The sequence below is a fragment of the Bombus vosnesenskii genome, unplaced genomic scaffold, assembly GCF_011952255.1.
Source record: "Bombus vosnesenskii isolate JDL3184/JDL3185 unplaced genomic scaffold, Bvos_JDL3184-5_v1.1 scf7180000013351, whole genome shotgun sequence".
NCBI classification, from domain to species: domain Eukaryota; kingdom Metazoa; phylum Arthropoda; class Insecta; order Hymenoptera; family Apidae; genus Bombus; species Bombus vosnesenskii.
This window is the reverse complement of record NW_022882987.1, coordinates 1,448,109-1,471,576: the sequence shown is the minus strand read 5'-3', so window position 1 is coordinate 1,471,576 and position 23,468 is coordinate 1,448,109. Positions and strand designations below refer to the sequence as shown.

General features: G+C 34.3%; 1 protein-coding gene across 1 annotated transcript; it reads right to left on the bottom strand.

Moving 5' to 3' along the window:
* Nucleotides 1-17,385: 17,385 nt before the first annotated feature.
* Nucleotides 17,386-22,423, bottom strand: LOC117236628. Its single transcript, XM_033499755.1, has 3 exons — nucleotides 21,961-22,423; nucleotides 19,767-20,439; nucleotides 17,386-19,235 (listed from the first exon to the last, which is right to left on the bottom strand). Exons 1-3 carry the CDS (start codon nucleotides 22,193-22,195, stop codon nucleotides 18,803-18,805), a joined length of 1,341 nt encoding a protein of 446 aa, XP_033355646.1. The 5' UTR covers nucleotides 22,196-22,423; the 3' UTR covers nucleotides 17,386-18,802.
* Nucleotides 22,424-23,468: the final 1,045 nt, after the last annotated feature.

The window sequence follows — 23,468 nt, the reverse complement described above, 5'->3', positions numbered from 1 at the left end:
TATTCGAATTCCGTATCATAAACCCAGTCGCTGTAATCTATTAACTATCTTTTAACTTCTTAACATCCATCTATAATTCAAAAATTAGATTATACACGTAATTTTGAGACTAAGTACGAAATTAATTTACTATGAACCAAGAAATAGCTTGTTGTTGATGATACAAATGATGTCATGTTTTTAAATAGTTTTAAGTAAAAATCTCCGGCTAAACCACTAGCCAAATTTCCAAACAAATCTCCACCCAATTGAGAAAGAAATAATTCTATATTAATATTGTACATATTTATACCCTTCAAAATCTCTCAAATTATTTATTACATTGTTATTTATTGCGATCCTCGATTGAAACTTATCAATCTTTGCACCTATCTAATACAATTTCAATTTCTAATAGCCCTAATTCCCAGTAAATCGCTTTTTTAACAGATGATACATCTCGTTTTATATGAATAAATTGAATGTATGTATATATTACTTAATCTTAATACACTTGAATCTAATTGATTAGTACTTATATAAGCGCTATGATAAGTATCATGGCCACTGTATCTCCTCCGCCAGTTATAACACTAAACTGTGCGACTGACCAAAGCTCCCGAAGCTTCACATTCTCTGACGTAAACGTTCTCGCGATATTCTCGTCTAATCGAGTGTAATCTTTTACCTGACGAATAACAAAAGTTCAACAAACATCCAACCATGCCGTGACCCGTTGATCGACGTTTCAATAATCAGAGAGCAAGGATCATCACCGTGTTTCTATAACGCTTGGGAGGAGGTGCGTTGAACGTCAATGACGAGGAAAGACAAGGCGGGACCGACCGCGAAAATAAACGTTCCAGTTTTAGCGTGTAACAGGTATTGTTTGAACTTGCGCATCGAGGTCAATTAAACAAGTAGCCAGGACGAGGCACGCTGATGTTTCATGTCAAGACCTCCCCAGTGTCTAATACGCATATCTTTTGCGTGTACCATGTGTGTCAGGGTTAAATCATGCGTACGAGGGCGGGATGTGCGAATTTTCAGTGTACGTGCAGCGGATGACACATATGGTCACGCTTTTAATCCGACCCTGCTGTTTTTCGGTTTGTTAGATACACGCTGCAACTGCGTAGGGCTCGTGTTCATCCGGTCGATGCAATATACAGGGAAAATAGTGAATGCGATGAAAGAAGCGATTACGAGGTTGCTTTATCAGAGATTTGGCACTTTCATCTCACGCTTTTTAACCATGCTATGATTTTAGAATTTGTATATTCTGAACTTGCTCTTATTTCATTAAACAGGGAGACTTTTAATATTTTAAGAAAAATTTTTGTCACGCGTACGAGAATAGTGCATGCAAATTTTCAGGGTATGTGCAGCGAATGACGCACGTGATCACACTTTTAATCTGACCCTGCTTTTTCCGCTTTGTTAATCACATGCTGCAACTACATAGAGCTCTCGTTCGTTTGATCGATTCAATATACAGGGAAAGTAGTGAATACGATGAAATGGGTGATTACAATATTGATATTAATAACGAGGTCGGTTTATCAGGGATTTGAGCCTTTTATGGCTTCTCGTACAGTCATATGATTGAGAGTATAAACAGTGTTCTTTTAGAAAAAATATTTTGATCTCTCGTGTTCTAAGCTTCCTAAGACTTTACAATTTGTATATCCCTATATCTTCCTTTTATTCTACTAAACAAAAAGATTTATCTTATTGAGATTTATCTATTCCTAGAGACTCGTATCTTTTATTTATATCGTATTTATTTACATCGTCTTTAATCATTAAGGAACACCATAATCAAAAAATCAACAAAATTGTACTTGCCATATATTGCCTCTGTAATCTTTATTTGTTAAATTATGATGAAATATCGCAGAAGACTTGATTATTCAATACTCCCGGTTATTAAGGAGATTTTTCTTCTAATTTCTTGCCTTTTTCAACAATTTTCTTCTTCTCCAACTTTCAAAGTGAATCCAGATAATTGTGGACACATTATGTCACGTTAGGTTTGTTTTCAAATAAAAAATAAAATGAAAAAAGATTGAAATATTATAAAATAATAATACAACTGTAAAGAAAACTCAATAAATCACTGTTTCGATCCAATATAGTCACATAGTGCAGTATGATCACAGAATAAGCAATAAATGCGGCAATGAATAAAATGCGTTACGATAATGGAATACAATATTTTTAGGATATTCGAGCGGATAGAACTTCAGAATAGGCTGTTTCAAGGGTGACTTGTTGCGAGCCGCTTTAATTAAGGTCGATCCTGTGCGCCGCAAAAAAGTTCCGCTTCCACAGATTTTACAATCTGTATTCTGGCACCTATGTAATTTGTTACTCCAAAACTTGAAATTTTAATCACCTTATCATAACACGTTGCTCTCTTCTCTTTTTCAGAAAAAGGAACACGTCGAATAATTACCTAAATAATTGAATCAAAGGGTACGTACACCAATAGTGTCTGTACATAAATTCGTGGTTTTTATAAACTTGTCAACTGTATTACGTATTTGACTATCTCTTGATTAGAGGAAGATTTCCTGAATTGGCAGGAGCTTATTCTGTATGTGAAAATAAGTCGAAAATGTAGAATATGACTTCTTTATGAATTTGAAAACTTGTCAAGTAGCAATCCTCGATCAACCATGCTCAAATTTTACTTTTTCGAAAAAGAAACGTCGTAAGAAAGAATTTATTATTCTATATTTTTGACTTATTTTTATATATATGAGGAATCGTATCCTCTCCGATTACACGTGCATAATTCATTCGTCGTGAAATACCATGAAGATTTTCTTACACTTTTCAACGTAGAAACGCATTGACGTCGTCTGATTAATTCTTCAATAGTTTCACTGGCAAAGCATGTACCAATGGGGAACGCTGGCCACAATTTCCCTTTTCGGTTGATCTACCATGCCCTTATAGACATCGATTCAATCTAAACAGTAAACGTCGCAGCCATTATTCGACGACAGAATTTGATGCTCGACACTTGCTTCAATCTCTTGTCGTAATCGGTCAAGCCTATTCAAAGCGAAAGTGACCCAGTTTTCAAGATCGCAATTTCGAGATCGCCACGTCAAAGCCGTTTGCACTTCGATTCCATTTAAAGTGGGATGCATTCTCTCCTGCATTAAATTGCGAGCGATAATATGATCGAGCTTCATCGAAACCTGTCAATCCTCTCTTTCTCGGGCGACTCCTTCTTTTTTTATTTTTTTATCTCCATTACCAACAACGCTCATGAACTTCGAACAATTCAACGGACACTTGTTCGTTTGGATTTGGATGGAAAATGATTAAGACCACTGCGGCCAATCATCGGTGATTTTCATTAATCGAAGATATTCTTTCTCGAGTGAATGGCTCCAATTGACGAGAATCGTTCGTGTGTACTACAATGAACAAGAATATTGTCATGAATTTGATTATACAAAATGTTTTATTTTATCTTTTATTCGTTTTATAGGATGTCGTATATATTTTGTGAATCTTGTGTAAATCTTGTTGTAGAATTCTTTTATTTCAGTTATTTGTAGAATATAAATGCATAAGTTACACGACAGAGTTCGAAGTTTAAATACATAAATATTCGTTATCATTGGCCATCTGTGTAGTAAAAATAAATAACAAGAGATACATAATGGACGCTTCTGATGAAACACGAAATTTTTATCGTGAAAATGTAAAATTGATACAAGAATCGATTCGATATAGAACTGCTTTGAAACTGTTATAAAATAAAAAGGATAGTGGGTCGTGAACTGATAGTGACCGTAACTAAAATGGACATAGAAACTTCGATTCTCTATAACAGTTATTCAAAATAAAGATTCTATATACGCAACTGTTGAAGTAAAATCGACATCATTACAGTTTCCAACTTCTACTTTCGGTAAACGTAAATTCAAAGATTATTGATATTAATTCCAAATATTTGAGATAAAAGGTTATATTACATAGAATGGTCAAATAAAATATCGTATTTCTCAGAAATTTACGCAGAATTTTACAAAAAATCTGATCTGCGCCAATATCTTTGTTTATTACTATCACAAGATTTCATATCAACTCTAATAAAATTTCTTCAATATCCATCCGATAATATCAATAAAAAAACGTGATTACTTACAGATTCATAAAAGTGAATGAAAAATACTAGAAACTAATTTTACCATTGATAAAAGTGATAACAGACTTTACGAAGCTATAGAAACAAATGTCGTATATACAGAATGGATCATTAAGAATTAGTATTGATTACGTGTAGATCTACTATATCTTCGACCTTTCTACGGGTCCATCTTCTCAATTTCTCTTTCGTGTGAGGTACATGCTATTCACCCCTCTCCCTAAACACCGTCGGCTCTCGTAAAAGCGAATTTAGCTTCCTTGAAACCAAGTAGATCTTCTCGAAATTTCTCCAAGGTTACAGGGCATTTGGGAGCAAGCTATACCTCGCTGAGAACTCATTGTTCCAAACTCTAAATCTGGGCTACATAAATTTAGACCTCCTTTTCGCATAACAGTATCGCTTTTGTAAGTAGGTGTAATAAACAAAATTATTATTTCTCATCGATAAATACAATTTTATCATACAATTAACTGTATATCTTGAATTTGATCCTTATTACTTTGATATAAATGATCATATTTATATATACATCGCGTTAAGTATTAAAAATGTAATTATGTGAATATAACAAAACATATACATACTTATAATACATCTTTTCTTTCAAAGTTGAAAAGAATCTAGCAATATAAAAACCTTCCTGATGATCTTGCAGGCCAAGACACTCTGTATTTCGTATCGTTTTTACAACCCTTTAATAGAACTTCAAAGAGCATGCGATAGAAAACAATAGAAAGTGAGAAATTAATATTTATATCGAGAAATATTAGTCACTTCTGTATTAAAAATTTTCGACCATAGCGTCAAACGTAATTCCAATTACTAAAATTGCGGGATATTTCGTGTTTTTTATCTTTCGAACTTTCTCGTACATTTCCTACACGTTTATAAGAACATTTTTTTCCTAAAATATATCACAATACACTAAAAACGCTTTGACTACAAGAAATAAAGATACCTTGTATATTCTCATTCATTTTTATCTACATCCAGTATTGCGAAAGGTTCCGATCTCCGGTGGTTACTATGGAGAAACGTTTGATAAAAAGAAAGAAATTATCGTCCACCGGGAAAGCGAATTTCTAAAGTCAAATTGAATTTTGTTCTTAAATCTAGATAAAAGACAACAAAGAGTGGTGATCGAGAAACGGTGCTTATCATCATTGCATAATTCTTTAGAACGATTCATTAAAACAAACTTGCACGATCGCAGTTACTTTCCCAATTAATTCCCCAGGATTGCGTTCATCGTTTTGACGATTGACTGATACAGACACAAATTCGGTTTCTGCGAGATTATCCCGCTGTAATGTGCAACGTCAAGTAGAGAGTCGCTACAAACGACGAGTCACTCGAAACATTCGGAGTCAGCTTCCACGAACAGCCTTTCATGAACTCCGTAAATCCTCTCCGGACAATTAAGTTTGTGACTAATATCCGCGTACGTTCTCACAAGGGGCTACATTATCTGCTTTCCTCCCAGTTAAATTTCCACGAGTAATAATTTCATTTAAAACTTGCGAAGTTTATTTTGTTACTTATGAAAAATATCTCACGAAAAAATACACCATCTTTTAGATGCATTTACACATTTCAAAATTGTTGCAAATTCTTAAATTTTTATGTAATTTAAATGTAACGACTGCTAGACTATGGATATTCACGCAAATTTATCCAATTTTTAATTTCCCATAAATGCATAAAAATCCATGGTTTAGTTATTGATTTATTTCTCTTCGTTTGCATACACAGGCTGGCAAAGCTACGTACTTGAACGCCTGTATCCGTAGAAACTTTTCATGAATGTATTATGTGGTTTATACGAAATATTTTGAAGTTTGATTAGCATCGTTATGGGTATAGAAATGAAGAAGTACGTAGAATCGATGAATAATCGATCAAAGTTGTAGGGGGGTGCACCGTTTACGCAAATGTTGGGAAAATGTAGTTCATGGGCGAAACGATAAGCCGTGGACTCGGTTGTTTCGCTCCAAACGACAAAACTTGATTTCCGCCGCTTCCACTTTGTCCTCGGGATTTCATAAAATCTTCTATTAATGAAGCGTATCTATAACGATAACGGCGTGTTTCATTGAAAGCATAATCTAATACGATTCAAGAGTTCACTCAACAAGGATCAAAAGTTTATTTCAAGGACACCACGATCGTATAAAATATTAGGTAAATTTAAGTTCCTTTGACAAAAGGGGCGTTTAGCAATATGTTATCACAAACTCATACAAAACTTTTCCGATAAGGTACTGTGCACACATCATCTATAATTTTTAATCCATTGCGTTCTTTCTGTGACTCTCACAAATATATAGATCTTAGAAACCTATGCGTCGTTTCAAACGTCGTTCCCACAAAGACGAAATTATAATTACTTAATCATGTGCATGATGATTTAAACAAATAATCACATCTTATACGAAACTAACAAGTGTTCCAATATTTGTGAACGTGAGCGTCCACAAAAGTTTTCTATGATAAGCGTTCAAATATTTCCGTGACACACCGTATATGAATCTGATTTATACACTTTTGTCTGGGTCCACATAAATTCTATTATTTTAACAGCAGGAATTTTCTATTTTTAGTCTCACTCTTTGAATCTCGTTGGCCGTAGCGACTATATCAAAAACCGATTTTCCCCGTAGATCGCATCTATTCTCGGATTTTGATGTAAACCAACCCGACTTTCGCCATGACCATGGACTATATGCCGCAACAGAGTTTCACAGTTAATCGTATTTATACAAGGACTTCTGTTTCCCTCATTTGCGTCTCGTTATTGGTGATAACATAACGCGGCACGGCGCGATGCCGGACTACGTACGTTAAGGACATTCCGATCCGATCAGGAAGCAACCGCAAAAAACTTGATAAACCGCGGTCAAGGCTGTCGACCGCACGACAAATTGTATCATCGTCACGGGAACACGTTTAGCCAGTCGCTGTCAGATATAATACGATGTAAGATGCTGTCGGCGTAAACATATTACCAGTCAAACGTCTAGAATCAAACTTAAAGGACAGTCAAAGATAAAATTTTGTTATCTTAGAAGTTGTCAAAAATTTATTAAGGTACAGAAAACTATTATCGATATCTGTAGCATAAATTTTGAATTAATAATAAAATCAAGAAGATAATGTATCTATAAGTAAAATTGATAAAACGAGTTTTTAAATTTCTCCAATCTTTCCATAAATACCTCGGTGTTTATGAAAGTGCTAACCCATTCTCCTTAAATCTCCAATTAAACTGTTATAATATCATACTTGACATATTGTGACATACTAGTCAGTTTTTTAGTGCAATACTTTGCCTGCTTTTGTCTTTTAAACATAATTTTACCCCACGATTCGAAATAGTATCGAACATTGTGCAAATATTTGTAATGGTGTATGTGATCGTAAAATATTAATTGCTGAGATATTTTTCAAATAAACGACACGGTGGCCGAACAGAAGGGAAAATAAATAGGAAGGAAAAAGTTCGACGTAACATGCTGATGTTTGAAATAAAGTTGTGAATAGGGCGGTGAACAAAAATATTATTCCATCGGGATATAAAGAACTGTTGAATATTTTGTTGCACCGAATAGAATAAGAGTATAACGAAAGCAATAAAAAAAATGCATTATTTTTTTAATAGAATAATATTTGCAAGTGGAAATTCTGCGCTGCGTAGAGGAACAAAGTTTAGTCAATTTTAATGAGGCAAGAAATCATAAAAAACCGCCGCATCGAGGATCAAAGGCGATAATGATATTTTACTGAACATGCATAATGCTTTTCACTGCTGTAAACTGTAGCATATGGAGAGAAACGTAGTATCATCGATGCCAAACAATATTTTACATCGACGAAAGAACATTTCGGAAATTAATGCTGAATGAAGGACCACTTGTGTTGATGTCCAATATGAATTTTTAAACTTTGCATTTTACTATGTCTATTAATAATCACATCAAAAAGAGACACGTAATCAATGTTCCTGATTGCATGCTGTATCGGAGACGTGAAACATTGAGCAATCACACACTAAACTTATTTATTACGCATAATATTTTTTCGATCTAGAATAATGTAAATCCAGAATATAGAATAGAGATACGTTTCAATTAAATAAACTTTTTATACATTCTTCGTTTTAAAAATTTTTCTGAAATTTTAGGAAATTTGAAAGCAGGAAATCACTTTTCGAATTAACTTAATTTTTTATTGCAAATTTACTAAGAACTACATAAAACTACTATGGAAGAAATAATATTATTAAAAAAACAAATAAGTAATATTAATATTAAAACATATTACAAATATTAGCGAAAACATTACATTCTACTCTTTGAGAGTTACTTTCGAACTCAAATTCGAAGAAGCCTGCGATTAGAAAATCAAAGAAATCTAAGAAGTTTAAAGACTTACTTTCGAAGACAACTTACTTTTTTGATAAATTTATTAGAGGCACAGCTATATAACACACCATGGAAAAGGGGCGCATTGTTATATAAAAGGGAAAAGTTTCGTTGGTAATCACCCTCCATCAGAAGCAGGATGAAAAATAGAGATACTGTTCGGAAGAGAGATCCTGCCAGATGGTAGAGACGATTTGGAACGGCGCCAAATTTGTGATGTTCCTTGCACAACGATAGCCAGCGGAACAAGTGGCACAAGTAACACATTCATACAAGAAATACGTCCGTGCAGGTGCCGAATTATTCAACTGCCCACACGTTCTCTCTCCCTTTCTCTCTATAATGAAAAGTTCGTTTTCGAAGTATGAAAATGTGCCGAGCAGTCTGCAAGCGATCGATAATAGCAATCCGTCCTCGATATCTATTCTTCGCTTCATCTAAGAACCATTAATAATATCGTACCAAAATACTGTTTCCTTTAGGGAATCGATTTTCACCGACAAATACTAATATATTATGATTTTAATGCAGCGATAAATGCGTTACTCGATATATCGCAAGTTTTTTTTTAATACTTCAATTGAATCTATAAATGCCAAAGTTTAACCAACATAGCAAGGTAAGATTATTTGGGCCACCTAAGTTACGATGTCTTAAAATTCAATCTTGAACTTTGCATAGAATAACCGAACTTGTATATTACGAGCAAGCCGCGGATCTTTATGGAAATTTATATTCTTCAGAATCCTTCACTTCTCGAGAAGTTACTTTTTGAAAACATTTCGTTTTTTTTAAGAAGTCTTCCGTTAGGTTAGAAAAATTTCACGTAACGTAATATTAAATCATTCAAAGGTATTGAACTTAAATAAAACTTTAAAAAAGATGATGAGTATCGTTTGGCAAATTCGTGGTATTTTTATTTAACCCAAGGAATTAGATCGTGTTATTTTAGTCTTCTTCTTACTGGTAATTCGACGGTATCAATCTTCATTAAGACGTTAAGTCTACCAGGGAAAGAGGAGACGGTATTAGGAACGAAGGGTCGATCGATGTTATCACGAGTCAGGCTTATTGGTATCAATCCAAAAACTGCTTGAAATAAGAACGTTCTTCTTATTCCGGAGTTTTCTCTTCTTTCACTCGTTTATCTTCGGATATCGTCTCGCGCTGTGCAAATGTCAAGGCTCTTATATTGAAACTTAATTATCCGATGGACGTATTGAATTTCCGTATCGCGTCTCCAATATTTCCGTCATGATCCACCATCCGAAACCTTCAGTAGAGAGCTCGTCGATCAACGTTTTGTTCGTACTTTCAATTCATTCAGGTTTCTGATTCTGATGTCATTCGAAAGTCTACTTTAATCACTGTGATAAATTGACAAAATTGATATGATATGATCGTAATCGTTGGTGTTCTAAGTAAATGTCAGACGAAATCATGTTATTTTAATTTGCAATCTCTACGTTTTTCAATCAAAATCAGTCACACATTCCAATGAAGATTTTCGAGTTATCGAGTTTGTTGAAACTTTAGACAGTAATAGATTTCGTCACTTTTTTTATAAAAATACTTCGTTATAAGATCTAATATTTGTTTTTCAAAATACTCATGATTATTCCATAATCCTAATTTGTAATTTTTTATAGTAATTTTGTAAATTTGCAACTATGCATTTTGGGGAGATTTAGATGATTTTTGATAAAGTACATCGTACAATTGTTACAATATTAGCACAATAATTTATCATATAATAAAATTAGTAAACTGACTAATTGTCAGTTATTTTGATAAAATTTTATTAATAATATTGATTAATCCGTACAAAAGATCCTGGTCATTTAATTAAGAAGAATGTGAGTACATATTAGATATCTGAATAATGAATTCTTAATTTCTTGGAATAACAGAAGAAATCACATCATATTGCTTACATTGACGTGGGACAAATATCAGAATACCATAATACGAAGGTCATCTTCTATTGAAATCGAGTCTTCTGCGTAGGCGGGACTCCCCATCTTATACTTATGTGTACGTCATTCTGTTTACTAGTCGCTGCCACCCTTAATCTCAGTTCGGTAGAATTCACAGTGCTGCTTCAATGCGCGCGAACTTTTTCGTAAAGAAATTAGACGGTGGATAAGGATAGCCTAGTCGATTTATTAATAGAGGGAATATTTACTATCATCATAAAAAAAAAATCATTTAACGTGAAAATTATATTAAAACTATATTTCAAGCAATTGAAAAAATTTGTGAATAAACACTGTGTATTTGAAACTAGAGTTTCGAATAAAATTTAAAAAACTCGTGAATCTTCTATATTAGTAATAATTTTACATTGACAAGAAATCTATGAGAAAAGTGATTCTTTGAAAATATATCTCGAAATTTTACTTACAAAATTAATTTAATATTGACGAGTAGACTGTGAAATTTTATACATCGATGGAAAAGTTAAACATGAAGAAATACACACAATACGTGGAAGTATATGTATAAAATATTTGAAGTATAATACTTTTTATGATATTTTCCAGCTTTAACTGTATTCATGATAATATTATAGATTTACATAAACATCCACTGTCTAATAATGACCTTTCATGGGAAGATCTCGTTTATCGGCGAAGGAATTCTAATTGAGCCACTTTGATCCTGTAATAGTTCTCTTCCTAATCCTGAATATCACTAATCACGACTGTTTACTACAGGAGTGACGTAGAAATCTCTGATCCATATAGATACACACACACAATTAGAATGGTATCTCGTTGTTATATCGTAATTGAACAACCCAGTTACGTGAATGATGACCTATTTAAATCTATAAATGGGTTTACCTCAGAAAGTCGATTAAATTGAAAAAGTCAAACATGCAGGAGTTGAGATAATTTGTGGTAGGAATTTCTATAGAAATTGGCGTACCGAGATATTGATCATTCTGCAACGTATACAGAAGAATACAGTGAGATGAATTCAACGGCAATCTACATCGAAACATTCAAATATGTTCAGATGTTTCCTCCGAGTCTGGATTTCAAATTTATCTTTGTTTAACTTTAATTACTTATAAATAATTTCACTATTAATCAACTTTAAAATATTATTAATAATATCAAAATTTAAAACACTATTAACCCTACTGTCTTTTGAATCATTTTTAAATCGTTATTGCGTGATATGTGTCATTTCTCGTTTCAATTGTATGCTAGAATTTTATTAAAACACTTAAAAATCTTTTCATCAATTGGAACTAAAGTGAAACCGATACATAAAAAATTAGTTAATAGTTAAGTACTCTTAATGTTAACTTTAGGATATTATTCTTCCATTAAAATGTGGGCATAGATAAAAATAATAACAAGTGTATAGTAGAAAGCATGATTGATTCACCAATCGATAGTAGCCCACGAGAAAGAGAGAGAGAGAGAGAAAGAGAGAGAAATTCTGATAACTGTATCTCTACAATATCCAAGACCATCTACATATTAAAATAGGTCAGCTTACGTAATAGAAACATAAATATCGGCGAATTCAACCAAAAACGTCTCAACGTTATTTTTGATTCAAAACTCTCCGGCACCTCTTTCTGCTTCATTCGAAGCAAATCATTTTCCTTCCGATGCAAAATATTCATTGGAATATTCCAGTTTTTAGCCAAATATAATCCAAGTTGAGCTAGAAGGAACGTAATCAATTTACGGGGTATAATCCATCGAAAATCCCTGTACGCATCTATCGGTCTTGTGAACGTATCAAGAATTAATTTCAACGAGGCAGTCTGTCGATCAAACCCATCGCACGGGAAGCTGACGCAATTATCACGAGACGTGTTCGAACGATTAGGAAAGCCCCGAAAATTGAACAACCAACCACGTGACAACGTGGCCGGGATTCGTGTTCGCCTACACGGGGATCGGTGATCCGCAATTAGGCGGAGGACACCACGATACGGGCTTGATTATCATCATCGATCGACTCGTCATAATATGTACGTCGATTACAGTTAAGCAGTTGTGTTAACGTCAACTGTCGTGTTAAATGTACTCGTTTCTACCACTGATACTTCTACTTGAAAACATTATTGTAAGAATCTTTTTCCAGTTTTCTGAAATTTTCTACGTAAGCAAATGGAGGAGAACTTTATACAATTATAAAATCTAGGCGAAAAAAAAAGTATTAGATCGATTCTTGAAATTACATTTCATTCCATAATATCAAAGAATCAGAATTCAATTAAAAAGCTTGCGAATGAAATATCTCTTAACAAGTCGACGTTTTTCCAGAACGAACGAAACGATAATGGATACATTCGATACTTTTCCTGCCAACATTTGAAGAACAGGATTTTTTAGTGCATAAATTTCATGGGTGGAAGCTCCTTTTATTAAAAACTCGTTGCCATTACCATCGAATGAGTAAGATTTGTATAAATTTAAAATTTAAAGTAGAAAGTGAACATATTGATGAATAATGCATATGAAAAATACGCCGTTACTAAGGAGGAAGCTTATCAATCCAGAAAAATTGAGGATTTATAATTTATAAGCAATGATAAAGTATGATTTAAAAATGCATTGTTTAAAATTCCAAACGTACATAACAATAAAAGATTAGAAGTATGTATTTAATATTCCAAATTACCTGACGAAGAGTATATTTTTGACAGCTTACGGAGTCAATGGGTAGCACCTTTTAGCGTGATGTCACGACATTGTTATCGAGCCACCATTTTTAGATACTGTGGTATCATGGACTGACAACACGCTATGTGAGAGATAAATTGTTATTACGGACTCTCCCTATTACACTAAAGTAACACATATGAAATTAATGAACTTTTACTAAATAATGAAATTATTATATATATGAACGTGTATGTGAACGTCTAATAAAAAATTAAATTATTATACAGATATATGAACGTGTATATGAATTTTTATCTTGAATTTTGAATATGGTGTCATTATTATTCATTGCGGTCTGTAAAAAACTTATACAGAAGATATTATACAGAAAAAAAAGAATAGAGAACTTTTGAAGAAAAGAAAGTCTAATTTCAATTAAACTCTTCACTTTCGCTGTAAATTGTTTATACACTTCTCGATAATTGACTCTGTCAGATAACTTGTATTTTTGACCGGTAAATTTTTGATCGACGACGTGATAAATAACGAAGCCTTCCCCGTTCCATTATATATGAGTGCTGATCCAAAAGCAACTTGAAATGGATCGATGATAAATAACGCACTAATAATAAACAACAGATATAGGTACAGTCTCATGTAACTAAGCTTGCTTGTGTTTATGTTAAATTCTAATTTATTGGAGCCTGATTCATAGCCTGTATTGAACAACGTGCACGGAATTCCAAGGATTCAGTACTGAATATCGAGGTTAAGCGAAATTGTATCCTTGAAGAGTAAGGCACGATCTTCCATATAATTTAATAAAATATCTATCTCGTTAAACGTAGTACATAGATAATTAACGAAAGAAATTTCATTTTTTTTTTCTGACCGTCTCGCTAACAGGAGAAAACATAAGAACATAATTTTAAGGTGATACCACCTTATCATTAATTAAAGTGTTAACACTCTCGTGTTTTATAGTTGATAATTTGTAATATCTTTCTTTTTTAATCTTCAATTTAAAACTAATCTTTATAATGCAGCTTCCGTTACAAAATTTGTTATCCAACCAGGCTATCTAATAAACTTTTCAGGAACTTTTTTGTCATAACTTACACCTTTGCCCTCGTTTCTATCTAAAACGGATATTCGTGTAATCTTTGAATATTTCTTGGGTATCTTCTAATCATTCAAAACAAATAATCACGTCGTTCCATTATCATGCGTAAGCAGTATAAATACTTTATTGGCGTCAAATAAATTGTATTAAAGCGCGTTTTGGATCGATGAACCAGATCAAACGACGAAAATATTATAGAAACTCATATGAAGGAATCTTATGAACTTATCTTTACCATTGTAAAGAATTAGGAATACCAAGAAAACATGAATAAGAATAATATTTCTCGAAAATTCGTTACTACCATGGCGTAGGACCGAAATGAAATAAAATTAACAAAAAAAAGATATCCTTTTGAATTGAACCCTTTTTTAATATTTTGTACGATTTCGTAAATATTCAGGATAATATACAGATTTCTTCGAAAGAGTATTCGCCTTGCTATTTTCTTAATTTATCGTATTGTTCTTGAAATTTGCAAATAATTTCTACAAATATTTGCATCCTTATCACGTATGAATGTAAAATTGTGATGGATTAATCGTTTTCTTAATGATATACATTTTTAATATCAATTTGTATTAGCATTATATTTTTAATATCCATTGATTTAATGCCAATTTATATACATATTTGATAATAAATATATCTTGTATTAAATCAGAAAATATCCTAATACTTACGGTCAAGTGTGTAACTTCTCCTGAGTAACGAATTCTTCGTCCGAGAAATTTCTTACAAATCTTCGGAGTTCCTCTTTCGTTTCTTTTTCTTTGGAAAAACACAACGAATGGACAGGTGGAAAATTGATGGGCGAATCCAGTTGTAAGAACGAAGGTAAGGGAGCGTATGAACGATCGACTACCGCCTTTTCTCCCTTTGTATTTTCGTTTCAACCTCGAAAACGATTCGTTAGGCTGTCCGGCTCTCCAAAAGAATCTATTGCTGGACAGATCTAACCGATGAAAGAGCACGCTACGTCATGGTCGATTGATATTCTTCTCCGTGAATCTTGCGGGGGTGGATTGAATAATCCTTTTGCTACCTCGTAAACAAGTCTCCTCGAATGGTTTCTCGAAGTCGATCGAACATGACGCCGGAATCTTACTAACAACGAACGCGAATTCATGTAACTTTAAAATGTTGTCCACGCGATATCAACAACGAAATCATTTTTTGCTTCCGCAAACAAAATCATACGCGTTGGTTCCCACAATTCTCTAATGTAAATTCCGTGGAAATTGTTTTGTATGAATTGGAACCAAGTAACAATCGTTAAAGGTTTTAACAATTTAACAATTCAGGTCTAATTGTTTTTAACTTTCCTCGCGTTCTTTAAATGTCCTGATATCTCTGAACGAGTATCTATCCAACAGTCGAAGAGATAAAAAAAAAGTTAACGCTTTCAAGTTTGATGGGATTAACGTGTTGTCAAGTGCAGGCCAGATTTCAGTGTCCGGTGACATCATACATTGAAGTTACAAGCAAGCCTATCTTTTACGTAAAATTTACGAATTTGAAACTTTTTACCACCGGTAACACAGTGAAGCAACAGTGAAATAAAACACCGATTACTAAACACCGGTTAAAGTGACTAGTAAATTTCTGCGGGCAGCAAAGGAAAAAAACAAGCCAACTATACATACGTGGAGGAGGTCATGCTCGCCTAGTGTTCGCCGTTGCAAACATACCAACCAACGATAATTACGCGGAAAGGGAAAAAAACGTTGGTGTTTTGCTATCGGAGAATCAACATTGCGTGAACGGTACCGAGGGAGAGATCATTGCGATAGAAAACACGAGTTCTTGTTAACACTCGTTCTTCTCGCAACGGCCACGCTAATCGTTCCGTCGATCCTTCGTGAACCGTGTTGACTTTGTTGATTAAGTGAATTTCTCCGCTCTTCGACGAGCCTTCCGCGCAACAACCAAGCTCAAGGTCCCGCCACGATAGATTGCAATTAATTCCTTACCATGCATTGGGTACTGAGGTCCTTCTTGGTCTTCTAGAGGTACTTTTACGATCGATAAAGAAGAGTGAAAGAAGGTCCATCTTGTAGCTTGTGACGCGAGGGTCTAATCGGCTCGATAAATATTCGAAGACAAATGTGGAAAAAATATATTGCAGTTAGCTCGCAATGGAATGATTTGATAAGAAGTGAGTACCTCAGATAAGAATTAAGGGAGCTTAGGAAAGTTGTGGCTGATTAGACGGACTAGTAAATCTAAGGATTATGGAAGATACGAAGGATTCCGTGGAATGTTAACGTCGCAGAGAATTCGGAAAATCTGGGGTGATCAAAAGGTTTTAGAGATTTCGAAGGTTAAAGAATACCGTAGATACGAGAATTCGATGATATTCGAGGACTTCGAAAGGATTGAGGATATTGAAAAGCACTGAAGGCTGCAAATAATTAAAGAATATTTAAAATTTCAAAGAATTCGGAGGGCTGAAAAGAGTTTAAAGGTTTCAAAAGAGAATGTCGAAAAATATTAATGCATTTGAAAGATCAAAGGATAATCCCACTGGTTTTGAATAATTAGGAGAATTTAAAATTTTAGAAGGTTCTCGATAGTTTCAAAGTATTTCAGTAGTTGCAAGAGAACCGAATATCAGCGCGCGAAACTAAAATTAGTGTGTTATCACAATTTTTCTGTAGTTTATTATAAATGAGAAACTTAATAAAATTGCGGTATAAGTACACTTTTTTAAAACTAGATAAGTACAAAATAAGATCCGCATCTAGGGACTTTTAAGATTATGATATGTACATTTCTGTATCAGAATTTATCTTCAGCTACTTTCCTTAAATTAAAGATTCTATCTCTTTATCAAATATCGGTTGATCATAACATCAACACTGCACAATCTACAGCATTGTTACTATTTTACTATCTTTTATAATTTTATTCTAGGCTATAAGAACATATACATGTAGGGTGGCAAATTGGAATTTATATTATAAATATCATACCTTTCTTATAACTTTTGTACTTTAAATTATATCTCTTGTAAAGATACATTAATATATCAAAAAGAATGTTTATTATTAGTGAAAATATTACTTTCAAAAAGATGTAGACATATTAAAACTTACTTCATATATTCCAATGAAATAAAGAATTTCACTATCTCGGGCCATTTTTACGGCGATGCATCGTGATTTCAAAGGAGTATTATCTCTAAATAAAGAGAAATATCGAGCTGATTTGAGCCTGAAGAAAAGAAAGATGAAAGGAAAAGAAAAGAATCTTAAGGAAAGGCTTTGTATTTTGCAAAGAATTAACATTAACAGTAAATCGGAGTGAAATATTCACCTTACTTTTCCTAAGAATAAAAAGATTTTATCATTTCAACTCTAAACAGTCTTTAAAGAATTCTAAAAACTTCTGATGGTCAAATAGATTAATTACCAATCAATTGGTAAAAAATAAAATATAACAACATACAAAGAAAAGATTGACCTTGCTTTTCTTAAAAATAAGATATGTTTCTAGTTATATTTACTTTACCACTGTCTCTAAAAAATCTCAACTTACTCCTACAATGTTTAAGTTCTATACTATTTGCTTTTTATTAATCAATTTAGTATTCATTTCGATTGCCAATAAGCAGATTGCCAATAATAAATCAATGAAAAATACAATGCAACATGGTAGAAAATTTCACGAATCAAGGTATTTTTGTAGAGGAAAATATAGGTTCCGTTACGTTGAGTTTCGCGTGCACGTGTTGCAAAATAAATGGACCGTCTTGGCAAAGAAACAAAATGAATCAGCTCTGTACGAGCGAGTTAGAAAGAATACTCCTAAACAACGATGTTGGACGATTCGTCGTGCAACGGTGCACGGAGCAATTTGAAAAATCAGATTTATTGGTGAATGGTGTTCGTCGACAACATGCACGATGTTTTCCCTTTCGTTCGATAAATTTGTCCCGCAACCTTGCTTCACAACCAAGTACAAATGCTAAACTCAATGAAATGCATTTTATGATAATGCATCTTGCAGATTATGTAATATCGAAGAATTATTGTTCCGCGGGAACGAAGAAATGTGACGCAATATCCTGTGAACCTTCAAAAACTCGTTTCAAGGACAATTTGATATATGCAAACCGGTGGAATATCTCGCAAAATCCTTCAAAATATATAGCGTCACGTTTCACGTCATACTTAATGAAAAGAGCGGGTGCAATAACAGGAAACCAAACACTCTCAAAGAAGTAAAACAAGGATTTGTCGTTTTCTTACGCAAACAGACATATTTGTACTTCCTGCTTCGGACTTGTCTCGCTTCTATATATATCATAAAGTAGTTTATCACGCTCATTTCTGTGCCAATTATTCGTACTTAACATCGAGTCTAATAATAGAAATAATTATCTTAACTATACTGATATCAAATGACCGATCTTTCATCAATATAATTAATCAAAGATTCAATAAAATTAAAAATCGAGCAATGAATACTATAACGAATCTCTCAGAATACAAGTCACTAACAATTCGATGAGGAATATTAAACAACCAATACCCTGACACACGAAGAATATCTCAAAAATCGGACGGAGATGCTTCATAGTCAAAATTTCATCCGAATCTTGATTAAAAACGATCTGCTGGTCTTCCTCGATCATTAATCGACTACTCAGTTTCTTTATCATTCCTGTTTCTCGGTACTTCGTAATGAGTCGTCGAAGAGGCCTTCGATACATGTATCCTCTTCTTGCAAAGAAGAAAACTGGGAATCTGAAAACTGGTTTTGGTAGTGTGTACATCCGAAGACTTCTGTTATTCCTGTAATCCCAGTTCATTCTGTCAACGGTGAAATGTTGCAACACAGCGAATCCATTCTTCTTGAATATACTATCAAGTGCTTCTTCGGGTCCAAGTACTTCGTATCTGTTACGAAAATATTTTTAGTATGTTTATTGGTATGACACGAAACGCAAAACATTAACGATTGCTTTTTATTCAACATGCTAGAAACATTGGTAATATCCTAGAAACTTTTAAAATTTTCCGAAAGCTTAGAACAATATGTATTAGAGCGAGTAAAACAACTTAAAACAATAAAATCTTGCACCTACATAACTCTTCGATCCATTTCGTCTACAAAATATAAAAAAGATATATTCACCTACTAAAGGAATCAAATAAGATCAAGCCAAGCGATATCGGAAATTGCAAAATTCGCACGATAAATGAATGAAACTCTCAAAAGTCTTTTACGCGACAATAAATCAGTTGGAGAGCCGAGAATCTCGTTTCACGAATAGTATCCATCATCCAATTCCCAGTATTCGCTGTACCAGACACGCAATACAAAAGGAATCCAGTTAAAACGCACTTCGAATCGAAGAGCTTCCACGAGAATTGACTGGAACGAAATAGAGAGAGGAATTGGAAATTTACCGTGACCGGTAAGATTACCTTTTATACAAATCTATGATGAACTGATCGTCGGAATTGTTGAAATAGGAGCGTACGACGCCTGGTCCGCTGAGTGGTTGACCAGAGTCACGTACTTGCTCGAGATTCTGCAGCAGATCCTCGGTGTCGACTTGAGCTAGCGAGCTGGTAAACGTGCTGTTATAAGTGATGCTCAAATAAAGGGAGAAAATCATCCACAAAAGCAGCACCAGGCGCAAACCAAGGTTTCTTGGCAACGTGATGCTTTGAGACAACGAGATCGCCCAAATATGTGCAAATTTCACTTGTTCTTTGATCAAACCCATGCTCGACAATTTTTTCAGTACGATCAATAGAAGAGTGTAAACAATGAATACAAGGAACACGCTGATCCAGACGAAATAATGAAACGGCATTACTAACTTTAAAATGTCGTTCTCGATAGTTCTAATACGAACCAAACTGGCAAGCACCATATCACGGAACATATACCAGCAGATGACTTCGACGTTGTCTAAGATTTGTAGATCTTCGGGTTTCGGCCCTGCTATCATGTCTATGTCACGGTTCATGAGCTTTTCGAAGGCATCGGGCCAAGGTATGTTTATTTCTGTGCTGGAGTCGACGGTCAGGTTGTAGTACTTCCCGAAGTCTTCAATGAGGAGAGCGCCTACTGCTTGCAGTGTTTCGTTACCTGTTGTGACGATTTAGTGATATATTATTTATAATTTAAATGGAAAACGATAAATAGACATTTGTAGAATATTTAAATGTGCCAAAGTATATAAAACACTTGTGATATACAAAAATATCTAAAATATTCAAAGCAAAATACTCATAATATTTAGAGCGTGAAATAAATTTCTATTTAGATCGTATTTCTTTCACTGTTCAGGGAAAAAGAATCTGCATAAACATATCTGTGAGCTAATAACAGGTAAAAGAAGCATGATTGAACAGAATACTCAGAAAAGGTTGGCTTCATTTATAAGACCAATATTATCAAACAGTTCCCAACTTCAATTAATATTCAGGTAATTCAGGTAACAATTAATCATGTTAATCTGAACGACGCTTCAGATGCTACATCGCTTTCCAACATGACACGTTTCTATCAATAAAAATTTAATTAAAAGGTTCGTTAATCTGACGAAATGTGGCTACTGAAGCCATGAATTATCAATCAGTATCACTGCGAAATAAAAGATTTCGATTTAATGATGTTTTGCGTGTACCTTTTTCTCTACAAATTTTCGAAATTTTCCTATAAATTTTCTGTTCTCTATTCTTCCATTTCATTAGACACGAGTGTGATGGATGTTGAAAGCGTATGTGATTGAAAAACGATCGCTGCAAGGTCGCTCCCTTGGCAATGAAACAAACAGCTTTGTTGCGAGCTAGCAACAACGAAGCATATACTCGTTTAAGTGATTTATCACAATGCTCGAGAAACTCGGAGCGAAATACGTCAATTATTTCGTGAAATACCGGACTATTAAATATTTATCGCGGTGACTTGACGGTATTCTTCTCGCGACGAATTAATTACATCGATTAATGTTTCCTTGACGATGAGAGAGAAAGACAGCGATAAGTGAATTTTAATATTTTAATATTCCCAAGGCTATTGATTGCAGTTTATGATATTTTTAATGCGAAGATTACTGCGCAGTTTATATGAACTATTATAATAATTATTACCGTGTAATGTATAAAATAGCAATATTATTGTTATTTCGATTCTTGTTTGTACACTTAAAACATGTATTAAAAGCAAAGTGGTTTCCATGATCATTTCCAATTTCAAAGATGATTTTTATATTGTTCTTTACCTTCTACAGGTAATTCTTTTAACAAAATCTCAAATATATTGAGACCACTATTTCAACATTTCACTCCCTTTTCTAAATTAACTGTCTTCTTAATACCATTTTTCAACATTTCTAACAATTTCTCTCATTATAGCAAACATTCCACCAAGCATTATTTCAAACACAAACTAAAAATAGCAGCTTTAGCTCAAATGACTTGACAAATCTGAAACTCAACAGAATTTATTTTCCTCTCAACCGCTTCAAAAATATCCACGCTGTGTGATAGTTACTTCTACATCTCTCACACTCCCCCGTGCCCGAGTAAAAATCCACATTCCATTGAACTCTCCAAACACTGTCCCTAGTGTGCGTGTCCAGACTAGCGAACACAGTTTGCTCACGTTTCAGTCTGAGCGTGTCTTCTTTGAGCCAGAAGCTCACTGTCGCATCCGTGACGATCGCGTATTTCATGGTGCAGCCACCGAGCGGGCAAAATCGACGGGAATCCGCGGCGAACGTCGGAATCCGATCCACATCGTTCGTGACCGACGTGCAGGATCCTACGGATCTCGATGTAATCTCGTCTCCCGTTGCGCTTGCACGAATAATCGTACCTGTGGCCGTGTCATCGAACATCAGAAATGCCACGTCCCGATAGCCGGCGTTCAACAAATCTCTCGCGAATAAGTGCACCTCTTCCCTCACGCTCCTCGTAACGAACAGATATTGTAACGTGCGTAGATTCTTCTTTCCATACAGAAATATTCTACGCGAATTAATAAATTTACCATGTTCGATCACGATGTAACCTTGTATGCGTTCATTTTTAACTAACGCGGCACGATCGACGACCAGAGTTGGCGCGTTTTCCACGCAGACTTTCGAGATTGCGTCCTCGAGATAGGTGGCAGGCACGACGTACAGCACATCGATTCGTCTCTCGGGATTGAACAAACGCTTCGCCGTCAGGCTCGTGCAGGAAACGATGGCTTCAACGTTAGTGAAATTTCTCGCCTGAAAGAACCGATATTTGCCCTGCACGGCTGAGATAGCACTTGCTATCAACGTGACATGCACTAGACCGATATACATGGAGGACTGTTCTTTACATCTTCTTGATAGAAGCAAGACTAAAGGGATAACTTGAAAATGAGAAACGATATGAGCGCGTAGAGATATATATGGGAAGAGATTTTATCTGAAGACGACCTTGTCGTTATTCGAAGTTTCGATTATGAAATTCACGCAAATTGTTTTGAAAGTGTGTTCTCTTGGTTATTCGAGGTTGTAGATTTTCGTTTCGTGTGATACGTTCGTTCACTGTCACTGAAATCGTGAGAAATGGCAGGTGTTCAGTTAGAAAATTGCAGAAGAAAATTGGAAAATGAGAATGGCTGAAGGCTGATGTTAAAATTTAATAAATCAGAGCAAGGATTTTTATGATCGGGCAGGAATTTCATAGAAATTTCAGCGACGTGATATTACGCTTCCGAAGATTTTGTCTCTGAAATACCTTACGCAACGAGTTGTTTGATATAAAATGGAATGTATCGATTATTCTGACTCGATTGGTCAGAGGTATTAAATACAGCAGAGTATTCTGAGATTTTAGTTCTACAGCCCACAATATCATTTTAAATTAAAGTAGTTTAGCATTCTCCTTGACATTCGATTCTTTAACATTTTATTTCTGATATTAGAACACGATAACGAGTATAATGGTGAAGGAAGTGTATATTCGATACTACGGTTCGTTCAAGCTTAAATTCGGCGATAACTGTACCGTAACATGTAAATACTGTACGTGTTTCAAGGAAGATTTTGATTTTAAAAACCAGTCACGTAACAGTTGCTGGGAAACTTCGAAAACTAGAATCTAGAATTTGACAAAAAAAGAAAAAAAATAAGA